The sequence below is a fragment of the Oncorhynchus masou genome, chromosome 16, assembly GCF_036934945.1.
Source record: "Oncorhynchus masou masou isolate Uvic2021 chromosome 16, UVic_Omas_1.1, whole genome shotgun sequence".
NCBI lineage: Eukaryota > Metazoa > Chordata > Actinopteri > Salmoniformes > Salmonidae > Oncorhynchus > Oncorhynchus masou.
Genome location: NC_088227.1, coordinates 24,753,487 through 24,772,388, shown reverse-complemented (window position 1 = coordinate 24,772,388; position 18,902 = coordinate 24,753,487). Strand labels below are relative to the sequence as shown.

At 44.5% G+C, this 18,902-nt stretch overlaps 1 protein-coding gene across 2 annotated transcripts in view; it reads left to right on the top strand.

Moving 5' to 3' along the window:
- akap12b (A kinase (PRKA) anchor protein 12b) overlaps positions 1–17,744 on the top strand; it is a 72,431-nt gene extending 54,687 nt beyond the window's left edge. Inside the window, exons 1-3 of one of the 2 annotated variants that reach the window (XM_064991292.1) lie at positions 4,151–4,438; positions 9,581–14,146; positions 15,387–17,744. In XM_064991292.1, coding sequence (XP_064847364.1) covers positions 4,414–4,438; positions 9,581–14,142 — 4,587 coding nt within the window. In that variant the 5' untranslated portion in view covers positions 4,151–4,413 and the 3' untranslated portion in view covers positions 14,143–14,146; positions 15,387–17,744. Of the gene's footprint in view, positions 1–4,150; positions 4,439–9,580; positions 14,147–15,386 lie in introns of those variants that run through there. The other variant, XM_064991289.1, reaches the window with a different exon arrangement.
- The last annotated feature ends 1,158 nt before the right edge of the window (positions 17,745–18,902 follow it).

Here is an 18,902-nt window from a genome sequence, read left to right as displayed (position 1 = left end):
TAGTCAGGCATAAGTAGTTATGAATACTCCTCAGACTGTCAACTAGGAGTTCAACTGAATAAGTCAAGTAAGTCAAGTCCTGAGACTGTCAGATTGCTTAGAGTTGTGCCTGATGATATCATAATGCTGGAGAAAACCCAACCCTGCTTGCCTGTTTGATTGTATGGTACCAACTCCCTCCATCCATCTCTGCAAAGAAGTTGAGCTTCGACTGTTCCAATAAACCAAACTATTGTTCACTGCTAAACAAGGCGAGAAGATGGTTCTGATATGCCCCAAAATCAAGACGTCATTACCGTGACAGAGTATAGCTCATGGGACAGCTGTGTCACACCCTTTTCCCCCCACAACCCACACATACAGTACACATGCAGTCACTCTCGATTGTTACCAGAAGTGAGATGGCGTCAGGGTTATGGGACAGAATGTGTAGAGCGGAGAATTGTGACTCGAGGAAACAGGCAGTGGAAAAGGAAGAGGTGATGTCAAGGATCGACTGGGTTTCCTGTTCGGCATTGTTATCCGTCCCCCTGGCTCACACACAGAGGGGGAGAGAAACGATGGAGAGGAAAAGAGGGAAGAAGAGATGGATTAAAGAACACTTGAGTGAGATGGATAGATCTCGATACAGGAAAGACACGGTGTGTTAAAAGTAGATAAAGAGAGATAAAAGAGAAGAGGAAAGGGGGTGATGTAGACTGCAGAGAGAATCAGCTTCTCCGATCTAGGCCAGATACGTTCACACAGCCCTCATTTCCTTTTCCTCCAATTATTTCAACATCATCCTCCCGGTCCGGCTCCAGGAATTAGTAGAGTAGAAAGAAGGGGTGTGGCGACCCTGCCGTGATGTAACACTGTATTGCTCTAAGCCTCTCTCCACCCAACCCCGTCTCCCCACCCTCTTGTGTTAAAGTCCCTACCTCAACATTTCACCATTAACTTAATGATGTCCTCCAGTGATTAAAAAAACAACTTTTACTGTTGAAAAGCGATATTCCAGGTATAATTACAGTAAAGTACACACACTAAAGGGTCAAAATATATATGTTTTACGCAAAATAGTGTTTTTTAGACACAACTGCGGAGTAGGGCAGTCAAGGAGTTGGTCTGATTGTCAAATGTGATGTCATCAGTCTCCCCCTTGCTTGAGGAACAATAGAGTAGCAATAGAGAACAAAAGAGGAACACCCCCCCCCTACTTGTGCCATGTCTTGTCTGACCTGTACCACCTATTGAGATGTACCTTTGTTAAGTAAACCAGGTGTTACATGATGTGAAAAGGAGACTGGAGGAGGAATTTAAGGCCTGTCTTTTTTATGCTGGAGATTTTTGTTGTTTATTTATTATTGAACCTTTATTTAACTAGGCAAGTCTGTTAATAACAAGTTTATATTTATAATGACGGCATTTCCAAAAGGCCTCCTGTGGGGACAGGGGCCGGGATTAAAAATAAAACATGTAATTAAAATATAGGACAAAACACACAAGAGAGACACCACATGGGATGTCACTGGTATCAGCCTTGGTGGAGCCAAAATATCTATGTTCTGGTGATCTACGGCTCAGCAATTACATGCCATGGCTTCAACAGTAGTTAAATAACTAGTATTTCATGTGATTTGTTATAGCAATGCTATGAACATTTCATAGGCTTATTGTAATGATATGGTCATTATATTGACGCTTTTTCCTAGTAAACACAACACATATCGTCATTCTGAGGAGGGCTAAACCCACAGGCTTCGTGTTTTCATCTTCCTACTCCAAACAACTCAGTCATCTAGACAACATAATAAAATGACTATGCTATGGAATGTCATTGAATGGATTCCTTATTCTACACTATATTACACTAAACTCGATCCAATTCATCTATGCGTGATTGTGTGTGTGAGTGGTTGAGTATGTATGGAAGTCGAGGAATGTGATGGTGATGGTGACTCACACAAAGAGCGGAAGTACCGGTCCACACGGGGGGAAAGGAAGAGGTAGAGGACGAGCCGCCCCATCCGAGGTATTCTTCTCATCATCACACAGAGTAACATTCCTCTCTCCCTGACTCACTGTCCACTCAGCATATTAACACCACTATCATACCGTAGTAATACAGTACAGTAGGGTGTCGAGAGACATACACACTTTCTACTTAGTCACTGTAATAACTGCGGGCCACAGTGGTGTGTCATCACAGCCACATTCGTGGTGAATGAATGTTGGCACCACCGATTTAATAACTGTGGGTATAGCTGTGTGTAAACTCGAGTTACTCAATGGTAACCTCATTCATTGAGAGACTCCTCTTTAACTACATTAGCAAGTATGTTTATGATTGTGTAAAAAAAACGACACACTGACTTTTACATAACATCTATTTAGGACACTTTTGCTCTTGTACTTCAGTTAAAGTACTATAAGAAAATAGTTACAGTAGTAAGCTGTGGTTAACCTTCAGGCTATTTTCACTGAGAAAGGCAATGCCTGTACCTCTCCGAAATAGAGAAAGATCTGTGAGTGTCAGGGTCAGTGTCCCCCTCCTCCCTGCGGGGTTCCTCTCATCTCGGATGGGAACCATTTCTCTCTTTCATTTAATTTCTTTCTCAAGTGAATGACAAACAGGAAGTGTTGAACGATGCGAAAACAAATCTGAATTGAGTTGGACTTTTTCACTGTCTTCTACTTGACCCTGTGTGTATTTGCACCGCAACAACTTTTCTGTTCCTCTGATACATCTGAGGTCTGGTCTGTGGATGTAGTGTCTGGATTTACTGCTCTTAACCATCTTATTTGTAGCATTAGAAAAGGGTGGGGCCTCTGATTTTGAGTTCAAAGTATACACTCACTAATAAATCACACAGCAATACTTGACTTAATGTTGATTGTTAGATTTTATATTTAATATTGATTGTTTTATTGTTAGTTTCTGGATAATTATTGCTTATGAAGGGTGTGTGTGTGTGTGTGTGTGTGCGTGTGTGTGTGTGTGTGTGTGTGTGTGTGTGTGTGTGTGTGTGTGTGTGTGTGTGTGTGTGTGTGTGTGTGTGTGTGTGTGTTTGCGTGCGTGCGGGTGTGTGTCTGTGTGTGTGTTCGATCCAGACACTACTTGATTAGAGACGTTAACTCCCATTTGGGAACATTCCACATGGAATTCACACATTCCGTCAGGTCAATGTAGAGGTTTGAGGAATCTGATATGCGGTATTTACCTGAAGAATTAGCAGCATTCCTCAAAGAGTCCACACAAACCCACAGACAAAAGCTGAATTAGATGGTCTACTCTGCGTTGCCTATTTGCCTTTAATGAGAATGGGCCATTAACATTCATAGGGACAGGCAGCAACTTGTGGTCAACCTCCCCAATGATTTCGTTCCTCTAAACAAACTGGCTGAAACAACCTCAAATGGACCTCATTCATGGTCATTGTTTGGAAGTGTGTGGATCAGTAATGACGTATATTTGTGGTGCTGGTGTCTTTAAGTTGTTGTTAAGGCTCATTGACTCCATACGACTTACTTCCATTGCTAATATAGAAACCTGCTTTCGCAAGGAACTCCAAAGAGTTTGAGGCCTCTGAACTGCCTTAGCGGCATGACTCTGTCAACATTCCTTCATGACTGGTGACATAGATATGGAGCAGTGAGATGCCGACTCTCCAGAGGAAGGGAGGGAGTGAAAAGAGAGGGGCCTCAGACACATTGCCATTTGCTTTTCTAAAGTCTGGGGGAACTGTGTATTAACGGGTGCAAGGGGAGAGACTGAATGGGGAAGAAAGGGGTGAGGGGTGTTGTAGAAAGACCCCCTCCCCAAAAGATCTGTCTTTAATAAGGCATTACCCAGAGCTACACTCCCCTATACCCCTCTCCCCTTACACTCCTTACCTAAGCAGGACTTCCAGGCTGCATGGGGTCTTAACACACACAATGAGGTGGGGAGGAGGGGGGTGTAACGGGGGAGAGAGGAGAGGTTGGGGGGAGTGGGGGGGTACGCTTCCCTGAAAGATCACATGACAAGCACTGTCATTCTGGATGGCCGCTGAAGGGAGACAGGGGAGGAGAGAGGAGGAAAAGGCTAAATCATTCAGAACAGCTGAAGAAAAGAGAGCAAGGGGGAGGAAGGGGAGATGGGGGTGGTCCTTACATGACATGTGTGTCGGTCAGGAGCATCTGTTGAAATGTGTGTGTAGCTCTAGCTTCTACCTTCAGACTAACAGAGACCCTCTAGAGAAGAGGCTGCTCCTGCCCTCAGACTTAGGAGGAAACACTGTTAGAAACTGAAACCCCACAGACTTTACTGTCAGAAAGAGAGAGAAAGAAGGAGAGATAAACGTCAGCGCTTTTTTTTTTACAACCGCAGTTCTTAAAGAGTATTTTTTATTTACTATTTTTGTAAAAATAATTCTAAAAGAAGTTTTACAAATGCTTGGGACGATAACTCTCACAGGTAAGATTAAACTTATTTCCTGTTCAGTTATGATCTCACTGTGTCAAATGTCATTGAGAAGTTGAGCATAATGTTGTTTAACTTACTTTAATTTGATGTAACGTGAACTTTCATGACTGAGTAACTTTAATTCTCTTTTTAGTTTCTATTAGGGAGACTCCATGCTCTTTAAGTAGTGGTATATCGTTTTACAATCCCTTCCAGACAGTTATTTAGTAATGTAATTAGCATAACATGAAGGGGTTAAACCCTAGTTTCTCCTTCGGCGACCAAGTGTAGCCAGGGGCATTGCTGTCTTGAGGGTGTGGTTGGTATTGTGGGTTGAGGCTGTCCTCGCCTGGTCTCTTTAACTAACTACATGGTCGCAGACTTTGATTTGAACTCTTATGTTTGGGATTTTAAAAAAGCACCATTGTTGAGTTTGTATCATTTTTTTTCTCCCAACGTTGTGTGGTTTGGAAGTATGCAAATACTTGGTGAACCTGGCTCACTCAGATACGTGGGTATATCCAGGTATCTCTCATGACGTTAGATTGGTATTGGAATCTGTTTCAGATTGGTGACTGGGCTGTGGGTCATTCTTAGAGAGCGTCTTCCCCTCTCGCTGATGTAACTCTACTACAGTTGTAGCCAAGACCAGTCATGGTATACGATACTCTAGCTCTGCCAGCCCTGCTTCCCTGAACCTCCTATTGTATACATTCCATAGATCATTACAACTGCCTAGTAGCTTCCACCATGAAACAGCAATTTCGCACTTCGACAACTGCCAGGTATAATTATTGGATTATATTTATGTTCAAATGCTTCAAAGCCCGTTTTAAGCCAAGGTCTCATCTGGTTCTTAGAGTCCCAGCCCTGCACACCCTCATTCTTGGTAAGTATTTCAATTAGTTTAAAATGGTTCTCTTCTCCCAGTGGGGTGATACTGCTTGGCCACTGAGAATGGGTAGGGAGGGGTGGGAAGGGTAGGGGACGTATGGGATTGATTATGCAGAGAGAGAGATATCCTATAACCTTTGTAACTCAAAGTGATAGTTTAAAGGGGCTTGGTTGCTATTCTCTGCTTTATGTGTGAGAGCAGAAGTTGGCTTTCTCTGCATCCGAATAGGGAATGCCAGAAATAACCAGTGCTTATATAGTGATATGCCTGCTCTCTATTTCTAAGTGTAACTAATGGACTATATAGGATTAGTTGGGTTGTATGCTTAGGGTGTGAGCTCATATATAGTCATAAACTGTTGTCTTTAGATGGATCAGATAATAGAAGAGGCCAAATGGTTGGATAACGGTTGTTTGTTCCCCAGTGCTGATTGTGACCTCTAGCGGCTGGAGAGAAGCCTTCCGAGACAGTGGGGCCACACCTATAATAGTGGGGGAGAGAGGAGAAGAGATGGAGGAGGGGAGGGGTAGGCTGGGCCAGACTTCATGGGGGTTCTCTCTGTTTAACTGACTCTTTTTGTTCACTTTGTTTCCCACAGCAGACTACAGTAATTAGAGCAGGGATTTGCATATGTTTGTTTGGCAAAGTTTGCAAATACTGTCTGGATAGAATAGCAGGACGCCACCCAACTGACACCACCTCCCCCAAAAGCCGCCACTCCAGCATGAGTGGAGATGGAAACGCCCCCAAGCATCCCAACAACCCCCATTTACACACAAAGAGCCAGATATCTACTACAGCCACAACAGAGACTATCAAATTTCACATCTCTTTGGAGACGCTAGGGAATAATGATAGATTTACATGGAATTTAATCTGTGCATAGTCTTAACACACACACACACAGCTAGCTAAAATAATAAGTCATTTCAACTATGATAGTGTGTCAGAGATCTGTAACACCCTCTGACTGGGCCCTCAGGCATCATTCTACCCTCACCCCCTCTTCTCTCTCCTCCTCTACCCTCACCCCATTGTCTCTCTCCTCACCCGTCTACACTCACCCCCGCCTACTCCTCGCCCCGGGCCCTCACTTTCCTCTGGTACCAGTCAGAACTGACCCTCACTCATTCCACCTTTTCATGTACCCTCCCCCTTATCCTCACCCTCTGTACTCTAATAACCCCTGACTCCTCTTTCCCCTCTTCCCTAACCAGCCGTAGGAGCGACCCTGTTAATGGTGCTATGCCTGTAAAAAGTTGGCCATAAAACAAAGATCAAACATACCTGAAGAAGCCGGTACTCTGTTAAATCATCATGGTTCCTGTGTTTTGTTATCGCTCTAGATACACATGGCTTAGTACAGCCTCACTAAGGATTGACTCTGTTTCACAGTATAATTGTGTCTTGGACAGAAACATTTTTGTTTATTCATATGGCTGACCGATTGACTTATACACATTGGTTTAGGACTGAGATACAGTTCTAAACTGTATTTCCAAATTCTGGGATCACTTGGGCCTTTACATCAGGGGTTGGGTTTGTTTGCATGTTGTTTATGGTCTTGACATTCCCTAACAATGGAATGGCATGACAATGTAACAACTGCCCTAACAATAACAGCTATGTGAGAGAGAGCTCTCCAACCCCCCCTCCCATTCCCATCTACAACCCCATTATTTAACACCTGCCCCCCCCTCAACCCCCACCCCCTCAGGCTTCGTTTCGGCTGGCGCCTACCCGGAATCGGTTAGGCGAACCGAACGAGTGTGCTCACATTCTCTTTTTTACAAGACCTTCGCTTGAAAAAAAAAAAAAAAAAAAAAAAAAAAAAAAAAAACGACAATAGTTCTGTTTGTCCATCGTGAGACGCCTTAGCCAGAATACATTTAAGAAAGTCATTACTTTTGATGTTTTTTTCCCGGGGAAATCTTAGTCGCTCAAATGTACTAAAATGTTTGGTGTATTTATCAAGTAAAAAAATATGTATTATCGTTGAATGACAACAGCAACTTTATTGAAGAATCTCTACTGTTGACAAATGACAGACGAAGGGGCGTAGACTTAATTTTGTGTGTGCACGAACAGCCCAAGAAAGCCTTGCCAAAGACCAAAAAGAGAAAAATGATGCAAACAATGCAGTCTTCATTTATCTGTGTGTGATGGAATTCAGGTTAGAGGGATATCTTTGTTGGGTGGGGGATAGGCCCATAGTAACATATACCACATACAGCTGAAACCAAGTATTGGGTACAAAAATAGTATTTTTCAATGGGAAGTGGATGGCTGCTGTAGACCAGTTTATATTCACAGCATTCTAAAATCATTTAACTCCGGGTGACTCGCATAGCTCACATTCCTCACGTCAAACCCATATGTCCAAAATAGATGTTGTATGCCTCACTCTCACAAAAGCCCCAAATGAGTAGAATGTATATTACACAGATTTAGATTGAGTTGATGTGAAATTTGGTGAATGTTTTTTTATACTCGTGGTTATGTTGGTCAAAATTGTTTTTTTAGCCAATGAATGAAGGCAACTTTTTTCTTAGAGCAGTGATATTCCAGGAATGTCAGTCCAACATGTGAAGCTCCACCACTGTAATGTAACAACAGGAAGTGAACAGATTAGAGAGATAAACTCTGGCCAAATGCCAGAACTGTATCTTATTCATGGACAAGACGAGAGGAGCATCATCTTCACTGCTAATGTTTCTATAGTGCACATTATGCTCCAACGGCTTGTGTCTTGGTTTAAAGTTTCCTTTGATATATTACCTTTTTTTCTCACGTTGTTTCATTCTCTTAGAGAAATTTATGAGCAAGACTATTAATTAGTTGGCTCTAAAAACATAGGATTATCAGATTTGTCATAGGGAAAATTATTCATATTGAAGTATAATCTCATACTGTTGTTTTATCTGTGTATTGTGTGTGTGGAAATGTGTGTTTGTTGTGTGGAAATGTGTGTATGTGTGTGGAAATGTGTGTTTGTTGTGTGGAAATGTGTGTATGTGTGTGGAAATGTGTGTGTGTGCATGGTGCACATACTGGTGTGAGTGGTTTTATCTGTCAGTCAGAGGAGAGGGGGGGGGGGTCACTATGAGAATATGAGCATGTTTGCCTGGTTAAAAGACTGCGTGTGTCTCCCAGCCTTGGTGTGTATCTAGGTGAATTGAGATCTATGTATGAAAAAAATGCTGCGAATTTGTTTTGAAAGCCCTAGTCTGAGGACCCCCAGAGAAAAGACTCCCAGCAACAGATGTGAGATTTCCCCTGCTTGTCGTGGGATGCTAGAGGAAAGGAGGCCTCGGAAGTCTAAATGGCCTGTGAACTAAGCCCAACCCCAGCCCACTACCTCCACCCACTCCTGTCAAAACACAGATAGATATCGCAGAAATGTCAGGCAGTGTGTGTGTGTGTGTGTGTGTGTGTGTGTGTGTGTGTGTGTGTGTGTGTGTGTGTGTGTGTGTGTGTGTGTGTGTGTGTGTGTGTGTGTGTGTGTGTGTGTGTGTGAGAGTGAGAGTGTGTGTGTGTTCTGTTTCTCTCACCTGTCACTTCAACAGTTGCGTCTTCTTTCTGTCAAATAGAGAAACTTGTTCTTACAGTAGATGCATGAGAGTGGATAAGGAGGTGATAGCTATAGTTTTGGGAAAAGCAACACAGCTGGGGGGGTTGCAATATGGATGTAGGATCTTTAAAAAAAGTCATGACTAGTTAGCTTATTAGTTAGCTAATCCTGCAGCAACAGGAAATGTGAATTATGTGGATTATAATTAATGGACATTTTTATAGGGGTTGATACATTTTTTGTGAGGGCAAATAAAGTCTTAAATGTCAAAGTGGAAATTCTCAGCAACAAAAGAGTGATCAAATTATGATCCTACATCTGTACACCCTTGCCTGTAAGCTTTCTTTATTTTGGGATTGGATCTTTGTCCAAGCGTTGGCAATGGAATTAATTTCATTGTTGTTGATTGGTGTCAACGATCAAACTTTATTTCTGGTCCTTGTATACTGCTTGATTAAATCCACTCGGGGTCAGCTATTGCTTTTGTGATGTGGCTTAGGTCATCTTCAGATGTTGAAGATGCTATTTGAGTTTTTTTAAATGGTTTTCTCACATTTTCCATTTGCCCTGATACAGTCTTGTCTCTGGTCTGGCTCCCCCTATGTGCCTGTGTGAGAGAACGAGTCTATCGGTTGTTGTTTGTGGGAATGGGTATATTACCTTACTTTTTATCTCTCTGTCATTTCAGTTGATGCCGTGTCCGCGTCTCAGAAGGAGGAGGTTCCTGAAACAATGGACTCCCTCCAGGCTGAGGTGCCCCCTCAGGTGAACGGAGAGAAGGATGAGAATGAGTCACCTGACACAAACAACATCACCTCTGCAGAGGAGAAGGAGGTCGAGGAGAAACCAGGCGAAGCCAATGAGGTGGGCTTCAAAAAGATCTTTAAGTTCGTTGGCTTCAAGTTCACTGTGAAGAAGGACAAGAATGAGAAGACGGAGCCGGTGCAGCTGCTGACGGTGAAGGACAAGGACGTGGAGGAAGGAGAGACCAGCGGGTCTGAGGAGACTAAGGAGGAAGCCACCACTGCAGAGGAGGAGGTCAAATCTGAGAAGGAGAAGGCAACTGAACCAGATACCTCCACCATCGAGACTGACGCCACTCCAGTGGATGCCCCATCTGAGACCGTGGATGGAGAGGCTGCAGAGGCAGTCAGAGACGAGACTGCAGAGGGAGCTGAGGTGGAAGCTACAGAGAAAGACCCTGAGGACCCAGCTGCAACTAACCCACCTGGCCAGGAGACCACTCAGTCCCCCTTCAGAAGGTTCTTTACACAGGGAATCTTCTTCAATCTGCGCAAGAAGGCAAGCATCAAGAAGCCCAAAGAGGAGGAACCAAAAGAGAAAGCTGCCGGGGAGGAGATAAAGGAGGGAGAGGAAACAGCAGAGGCTGTGGTGGAGGAGGATGGAGAGAAAGTAAAAGAAGAGGTGGAGGGAGAGGTGAAGGAGGTGGAACCAGTGACAACACCAGAGGAGGCTAAGCCTGATTATTCCACAGAAACTGAGACAGTGGAAGCACCTGTCAAAGAGATCAAAGAGGAGGTCCAAGCCGAGGTGGCAGTAGAAATGTCAGAATCCGGTATTTCTGACAATGCCAAACCAGCGGAAGAGAAAGTTGAAGAGGCTGTGGAAGCAGACAACGCCCCAGTCGAGGTCACCACCGAGGCTGAGCTGCTATCATCCCAGGAGAAGGTCAAGGCCCAGGGAAGCCCACTGAAAAAGCTCTTCACTGGGGCCGGCCTGAAGAAGCTCTCTACCAAGAAACATAAGAAAGACAAGAAAGACGCAGAGGCCAAGCTGACCGAGTCTGAGGAACAGGCAGCTGAACTCCAAACCTCCACAGATTCAGCAGAGGTCCAGAAACCCGACAGTGGGGCCTCGTCTCCAGAGGAGTCTGGTGAGCATGCCATCGGGGTAGAAACCGCTCAAGCTGAGGTCAGCCAAGAGGCTGATGGGGAGGTAACCAGCTCAGATGAAGGGAAGAAGAAAGAAGGTATCATGCCCTGGTCCTCCTTCAAGAAGATGGTGACGCCCAAGAAACGCATCAAGAGGCCCTCTGAGAGTGAGGACGAGGCAACTGGTGAGAAAGCCAAGTCGGGCACCCTGTCCTCCACTGAGAGTGCCGTGTTTGTGGAGAAAGAGAAGGAGCCGGAATCCACTGAGGAGGACCCAAAAACCGAAGCCACTGAAAAGCTGGAGGGCAGCACCGAGGAGTCCAAAAGGATGAAGATGGACACCTCAGTCTCATGGGAGGCCCTTATGTGTATGGGCGGCAATAAGAAAAGGACCAGGAAGACCTCTGACTCTGAAGACGAGGAGACCAAAATCGAAGAGGAGGCGCCACAAGCTGGAGAAGAACTGGCTAAGACCACAGAGTCTCCTCTTGGAAGTTCCAGAGAGGCTGATCAGGAAAACACGGTGTCGTCTCCCGAACCATCCACTAGCCCCGCTGCAGGAGAGTCCACCTGGGATACTCTCAAGCGCCTCGTCACCCATAGGAAGAAGCCCAAAGCCGAGGATAAGACAGATGAGTCCGGTGCCGAACCGGTTGTCTCAGACAGTGAAATCTCAAAAGAAGATTCCTCATTCTCTCTGAGGAAACTCATCCCTGGACGTAGAAAGAAGAAGCAGCTTTCCTCCGATCTGGGGTCTGGCGAGGAAGACTCTGACACACCAGCCGTGGTCCCCCTCTCAGAATATGACAACGAGCATGCCAAGACTAAGGAAGAGGCTGAATTTGAAATGACAGTGGAGACAGTGGATGCTAAGGAGGCAGCACCAATCACTCAGGCTCAATCCTCCACCGAAGAGAGATCCCCCTCTTGGATCTCAGCCACGGCTGTTGTGGAAGACCTCCAGGAGATTCCACACGATCAGCTGAGCGACATCCCAGAAGAGGGTGCCGCCACCCCAAAGTCTGCTGACACCACTCTCGCCGAGGACATTGTAGAGCAGACCTCAGAGGCGGTCACATGCCTGGAGCAGGAGCCTGAGCTGTCTGTTGCCGAGGTGACTACAAAGATGATTCCAGACATGTCTGGAGAAACCACCCCTGTGCCCTATGAGCCTGAGCCAGAGTCTCTGGAGGTCCTGCAGGAGGCTGTGGAGCTGGTCAATGAGCTCCCAAGCCTGACTTCCGTAGAAATCACAGAGGTCCAACTGGAGAATGTTGCGTCCATCCCAGAGCCCACACCGCCGATTGAGTTCACCGAGAGCGAATCAAAGGTTGTCTTGATGGTGCATAAAGAAACTGAGGCCACCGCCATCTGCACTGGCCTGGGCACCAAGGAGATTGCCAAGGTGGCAGTGGAGAAGCCTGTGATTCCCACCGTGGAGTGTCTAGCTGAGATCAGCGATGCTCTGTCTGCTGAGTTGCCAGTGGAGGACAAGGCTGATCCAACTGAGGTGGCTGATTCTATTGAAGAGCCAATGTTTGAGGCTCAAGTGGAGCAGGTCGACAGCACATTCCTGGAGGCCTCCCTAGAGAAGACTATTGAAGATATCCCAGAGCCTGAGATAGCCACTGAGGGCAAAGAGCCTGAAGTTGAAAAGCTAGCCGTGATCAATGATATCCAGATGGAGGCTGAAATCATCGAGGCCCCCGTAGTGACTGAGAACACTCCCAGAGTGGAGCTGGTGGACCCCATCACACCAACTGTCGAAGAATCCATTGCCGCTGACATTGTGGAGATCTCTGAGGCACCTGTCGTTGAGGTCAAAAGTGAGGAGATGGAGGTGGAAGAGACAGCTGCCATCAAAGACATCGCTCCTGTAGAGGAGGTGAATGAGCCCGTCACAAGAGAAATGGCTACCTCGCTAACTGACTTCGATCTGGCCACAGTTACTGAGGTGTGCGAGGCAGCCATTGCTGTTGTAGCCCCTGCTGAAGAGTTCATCATTGTCAAGGAGACTGTGTGCCTAATCAGCCCACCGTCCGTGAAAACCCAGCAAGTGGAGGTCCCGGAGGCCATGGCGGTGGAAACATTCTCAGTGGCAGTTGCAGAGCCTGCTGGTGATTACCAAATCCAAGTGAAAGTGACTGAGGTTGGTGTCACAGAGGCCGAGGAGACGAAGGAGGCAGAGGCCATGGAGGAGACGGGCTTGGTCATTGCTCAGGTGGTCATCCTGAACGCTGTGGAGAAAGTGTCTGAAGCAGAGGCTGAACCCGAAGCACCTGCCTGCGTCACTGCCACTGTGAAGACACCTGAAGACACACTACCAGTCCAGGCAGTAGCAATGATAGAGAAAGAGATTGAACAAATAGCAGAGGAGAAACCTGTCATTGCTGAAACTCCTGTAGTCCAAGTTAAAGCACCAGCACCAGAAACTCCTGCAGAGGAGCCTGCTGCTCCAGAGGCACAAGCCGAGGCTGAAAAACCACCAAAGGAAGTTCACGAGGCCGTTCAGGTCATTGAGACAATTCCAGTCATAGTTGAAATCACAGAGAGTATCGTGGAAGAGGTTAACAAGGAGGCGGAGGATGTTGTCAAAGAGGGAGTTGAGGAGATAAAACAGGAAGTGGAATTAAAGCAAGCAGTTGAGGTCAACATAAGTGAGGAGAAAGTTGTAGAGGTTGAAGTTGTAGTAAAGGTGGAACAGACAGAGAGTGAGTCAGATGGAAAGGCAGAGGAGGAGATCCAAAGGGTAAAGAGCAATGTAGAGGCAGTAGAGGTTCAGGAAGTTCTACAAGCTGAGGTAATCAAGCTGGTTCAGGAAGGGATAGCAGAGGTTCCCGTTCCAGAGGCAGCTGATGAGATGTCAGAAGCGGCGGTGGTGACAGAAGAGACCCCAGTACCAGAGGGGCCCACAGAGACACCGAAAGCCCCACCCCAGCCAAAGGAGACGACTGCTGAGGTTGTGGGCCCACATACAGTACAGGTGGTCAATCAAGTGGCACAGATCGTTGAAGAGAAGGAAGCAAAGGAAATCCAGATGGAGGAGGTGGTGGAAATCGATGCCATTGTAAGCGCACCAGAGACAAAGGAAGCCCTGGCTAAAGAAGTCACGCCAGCCCCTGAATCCACACCAGACACCCCAGCTGTGACTGCCAGCCAAGAGGCCCCTGCTAACATCGTGGATGAGGAGGTTGCCATCGCCATGGCTGTGACAGTTGCCAGACCAGCGGAGGCAGGGGCAGAGAAGGCGACGCCAGTGAAGCGTGTGGAGGTGATGGCGCAGGTGATCGAGGTGATCGAGGAGGCAGTGAGGGAGATTGAAACGGTCTCCTCCACAGAGCTCACAGCTACATCGTGAGCAGGTAAGCAGTCTGTCTTATATCTTATGTTTATGATTAAGTAATGAGTTGATGTTTATATGTCAAAGAGTCCCAAAAATATTTCCCCACAATTAAATGGATGTAGTTAATGTTAGTCATGCTACATATTTTAGAGACATCTGGTCATACCGTCTCCCTTGTCTTCTAACACAAGAACGTGAAAGAAAGCGATTTCTAGTATTTGACCAAGGTACCAATTCTAGACATATTATTAAGGTTATCATGTTCAACTAGCATGATGAAAAGGTTCATAGAAAAGAGTACACTATTTTCATTTTTTTATTTCCAGAATTCCTTTGTCAGCGTATCAAACAATCTTCTCATGGTGGCTTTTTAAAAACATCAATGGGCACTACTTTTATCAGGGGGGGGGGACGGGGGAGGGACTTTCCGGCTGACCAGATGAAACAGCTTTTGTTCGAGGTACGAGTAACCTGGGGACGTTTTATATCAAAGCAGGAATGCCGTGGTTGACCCCTAGTCTGTAGGCCGCGGTCTATAAAGAGAAGCGGTGTGTGAGGGGCAGATGAACTTGTGCTGACAGACAGATTATGATTCCTCCCTCATCCTCCTCCTTTTCTCCCTTCATCCCAGATTCAATATGGAGTCGAGCAAACATGTCAGAATAACCTGTTTCTAAGATTCAGATCCCTTTATTTGTCAATTCTACACACGGTCCACCTAAAATTTGACTTGATTAAAGGGCGCGGGCCTGTTATATGTTTAATAAGCAATAACGCAGCACTGCAGCAAAAAGAGGAGTCGGTGAATTACAACGGGCTGAAAGCAGCATTGGCACAGCAGTCCCTCTAAGCATGCTGAGTCATAAAAACAAAACCAAGAGAAATGGATGACGGAGCAGACAGAGAAGAGGGGAGGGAGGAGGAGAGGGGAAAGTGGAGCAGAGAAAAAAAGAGAGGTATACATGAGAGAGGGACATATAGGGGGTTCTGCGTCAGCAGTACTGCAGTCTACAACATCCCAAAAAGCATTTTCCACTCAGGCATATGAGGCACTAAGTTCTCCTGTTTCAAACTACTCTCAGATGCAAGTATCTTATTAGAACAATCCATTAGAAGAAAAAATCCACTGAATGAGGTTTTCTAAATAAATCAAGTAATTTCCTAATTGTTATCCACAGGTTGGAGACCAGTTTTTTGATATGTGTTTCTAAGGATAATGGTACCCATTTACTAATAACATGTATTTATTTATACCCTAGCTGTAGATGCAAGATGGTTGCCTGGGAGACGGACTGTCCTGACCAGGAAGTGAGTGATAGTGAGAAAGTTAGCAAGAGAGAGAGAGTGAGAGGATGCACTGTGGAGACACACTGAGACTAAGTTCCACCCCACCCTGCCCAGAGCGACTGAGTGACTGAGCTCCACCCCACCCTGCCCAGAGCGACTGAGTGACTGAGCTCCACCCCACCCTGCCCAGAGTGACTTCGCTCCACCCCACCCCTCTCTCCTTCCCCCATGCCCCTGTCCTGCAGCCCCAGCCTGTCACACAGAGGTGGCATCCCCACCCCACTGTCCCTCCATAGGTGAAGCATCGATCTCCCTACACACATACCAAGCCACAGTCCTGCACCTTTGAAGCTTCCCATCTGGCTCGTAATCAATGTGATTTACTTTTTCTGTTTTGATGACCTTGCTGTGGCTCGGGAGTCTGCTGTGTGTGTGTGTGTGTGTGTGTGTGTGTGTGTGTGTGTGTGTGTGTGTGTGTGTGTGTGTGTGTGTGTGTGTGTGTGTGTGTGTGTGTGTGTGTGTGTGTGTGTGTGTGGTCTCAGAGTTGGAGGATTATTATCTTGTATATTGTATTTATATCTTATGCATATTCTCTCATTCCCCCATCCTTTATTTTTTTTGTATGGAATATGTGACCCATTTTCTCAAACATATGTAAGACTTAGATTCAAAGATAATGTCTGGATTTTGCAGAAATTCTAACTAAACCATGGTACATATGTGATTTCAATGGCTGTGTCCGATATCATTGATTGCAGACGATGACTTAATGTGAAGACATGGAGTGAGGTGAAAGTCAATAGGTGTGCAACAATCTTACAAACTTTAATCTTTGACATGTTCTGTCACACTGTACTTCCCTTCACCTTTCAGCCTGACAATATATTTTCAGCTCCTACTGTAGATAAAACATACTTCACTGCCTGAATGACTGTGAAAAAAGTATTGTTACTTTCTGAAATAAGTATGTCTTTGATTATCGTGTAAAAATACAATAAAACACTATTATCTCAGCCTGGTTTGATATTGTGAGAGAGGTATTTGGTGACACTGATTTATTAATATGCCGTGTACTATGATGGACATACACTTGCATGGGGAGAGTAACATATATCTCACGTTAGATTGTCTTGTATTTTCAGGTGTATGACTTCTGCTAACGTTGTGGATAGCACTTCAAAATATGTGTAATTGCTTGATCTCTTGAAATGGTGATCTATCCGTGCATCTCTGGTGTACAGTGTACGCTCGTAGGGAGGATTGTATGCTAGTTTGGAGTGTACACCAGTTATTTGGCGCCCTCTGCTGCCGATACAGACTATCACATCTCTGTCGATATATTTTACCATTCCCACTGGTGAGTGCTGTTATGTATGTTCATGTTTGAATGTTGGAAATGTTTACATTTCATTGCATTTTCAAATGAACATTGTTTGCTGACAATACATTCCACACATGCATTTCATGTTGTAACTTGTGTGAAAGTACAGTAAGTCATAACCTCACTGATTTGGCAACAGTGAGGTTTTTAGATGGTACAAACTACTCAATCACAAATCACATGGTACCAGACAAAGAGAGCATCTTATATTGACATTTCTATGTAGCCAAGCCAAATTGACTTAGGGTAGGTTATCCATGGTTGCTAACATGATAGAACATCAGCAGGACGAAATGTGTCCAATTTGTCTCAAATGCCTCATTCTGGGTCAGCCTGATTTACTTATCTTCAAGTCAACTTTTATTTACCAATGAAATTCAAATGCTGATTTTGGGATTAGTTAGGGTGGCTAGATGAGCCAATTCTACTGTGGGCACATACTGGGAGAATGGAGTGCTTCCTATTTATCCCTTGGATGTCAAAATGATGATTGACAATATAGCTCTAGACTTTACACCTCACAAAGCTGACTGACCAATGAGACACGAGAGAAATCCTAGAAGCCTCGACCACTATATCTGGTCACTGTTTCACTTTACTTTGACTGTGGATTTGTCACACACATCCATGTTTGTTTTATGTAAAATAGTACAAATAAATAATAAACAGTCTGTGTTCACTGCTTATTCTATTGCATTTGGTTTGGAAGCACCTCCCCCTTAGATCCGCCCGAGCTTTTTGTAACACAATCTAACTGTGAACCTGGTAACATCTGTACAAATTGTATACCTATGCACTTCAAAAAATAATATTGTTATAACCTATAATCATATAATGTATCTGTAGCATGGACTTAATTCTGTCTTTTACATTTTCCAAGCTGTTAATAGTAGATACAGAAACCTGTCTATATTTCATTCAAAAATAAAGCTAGCAATATAAAAATGTGTACCTGAGTTTCTGTTTCTATCTGGTTCTGAATTACATTTAGTGTATTAATTATCACACATGAAACTGATACCCTCATACCGTAAAAAGATTTGGAGAATTGATGTCCCAGGTGAGGATGTCACGTAATCTTGCAGAAGTAATATTGGCAAGACACCATTGCATATGATCCTCAAGATGTTTAAATGTTTGAAAGATCACAAAATAAACTGGCTTACTTTTGCCTCTGTAGTACCGATGAGTAATTTGTTACAGCTTTTTCAAAACATGGGCAAATATACGTTAACGGGATCGGTGTCCAGTCCACGGGACGGTTGAGCTAACGTAGGCTAATGCGATTAGCATGAGGTTGTAAGTAACAAGAACATTTCCCAGGACATAGATATATCTGATATTGGGAGAAAGCTTAAATTATTGTCAATCTAACTGCACTGTCCAATTTACAGTAGCTATTACAGTGAAAGAATATCATGCTATTGCTTGAGGAAAGTGCACAATTTTGAACATGAAAAGTTAATAAACAAATTAGGCACATTTGGGCAGCCTTGATACAAATGTTTTAACATAAATGCAATGGTTCATTGGATCAGTCTAAAACGTTGCACATACACTGCTGCCATCTAGTGCCGAAATCTAAATTGCACCTGGGCTGGAATATTACATTATGGCCTTTCTCTTGCATTTCAAAGATGATGGTACAAAATATATAAAATAACGGTTTTTTTTTTTCTTTGTATTATCTTTTACCAGATCCATTGTGTTATATTCTAATACATGGCTTTTACATTTCCACAAACTTCAAAGTGTTTCCTTTGAAATGGTACCAAGAATATGCAAATCCTTACTTCAGGGCCTGAGCTACAGGCAGTTAGATTTGGGTGTGTCATTTTAGGTGACAATTGGAAAAAAAGGGGCGGATCCTTAAGAGGTTTTAAACCTCCAACGCAGCCGTTTTTATCTCAATAAAAAAAATATTTCTAGCTAACAATTAAGTACCTTACTGTGATTGTTTTAAATTAAAATGGTCAAAAGGAAACAAAAATGATTCTTAACAAATAGCAATTTCTCAAGCAGAATCTATCTTGGACTGTCTGGGAGTGGTCTGAGTGGGGAGTGAAAATCTGAAAAGTTGCTATTATTGGCAGAGAGGTTTGGAACT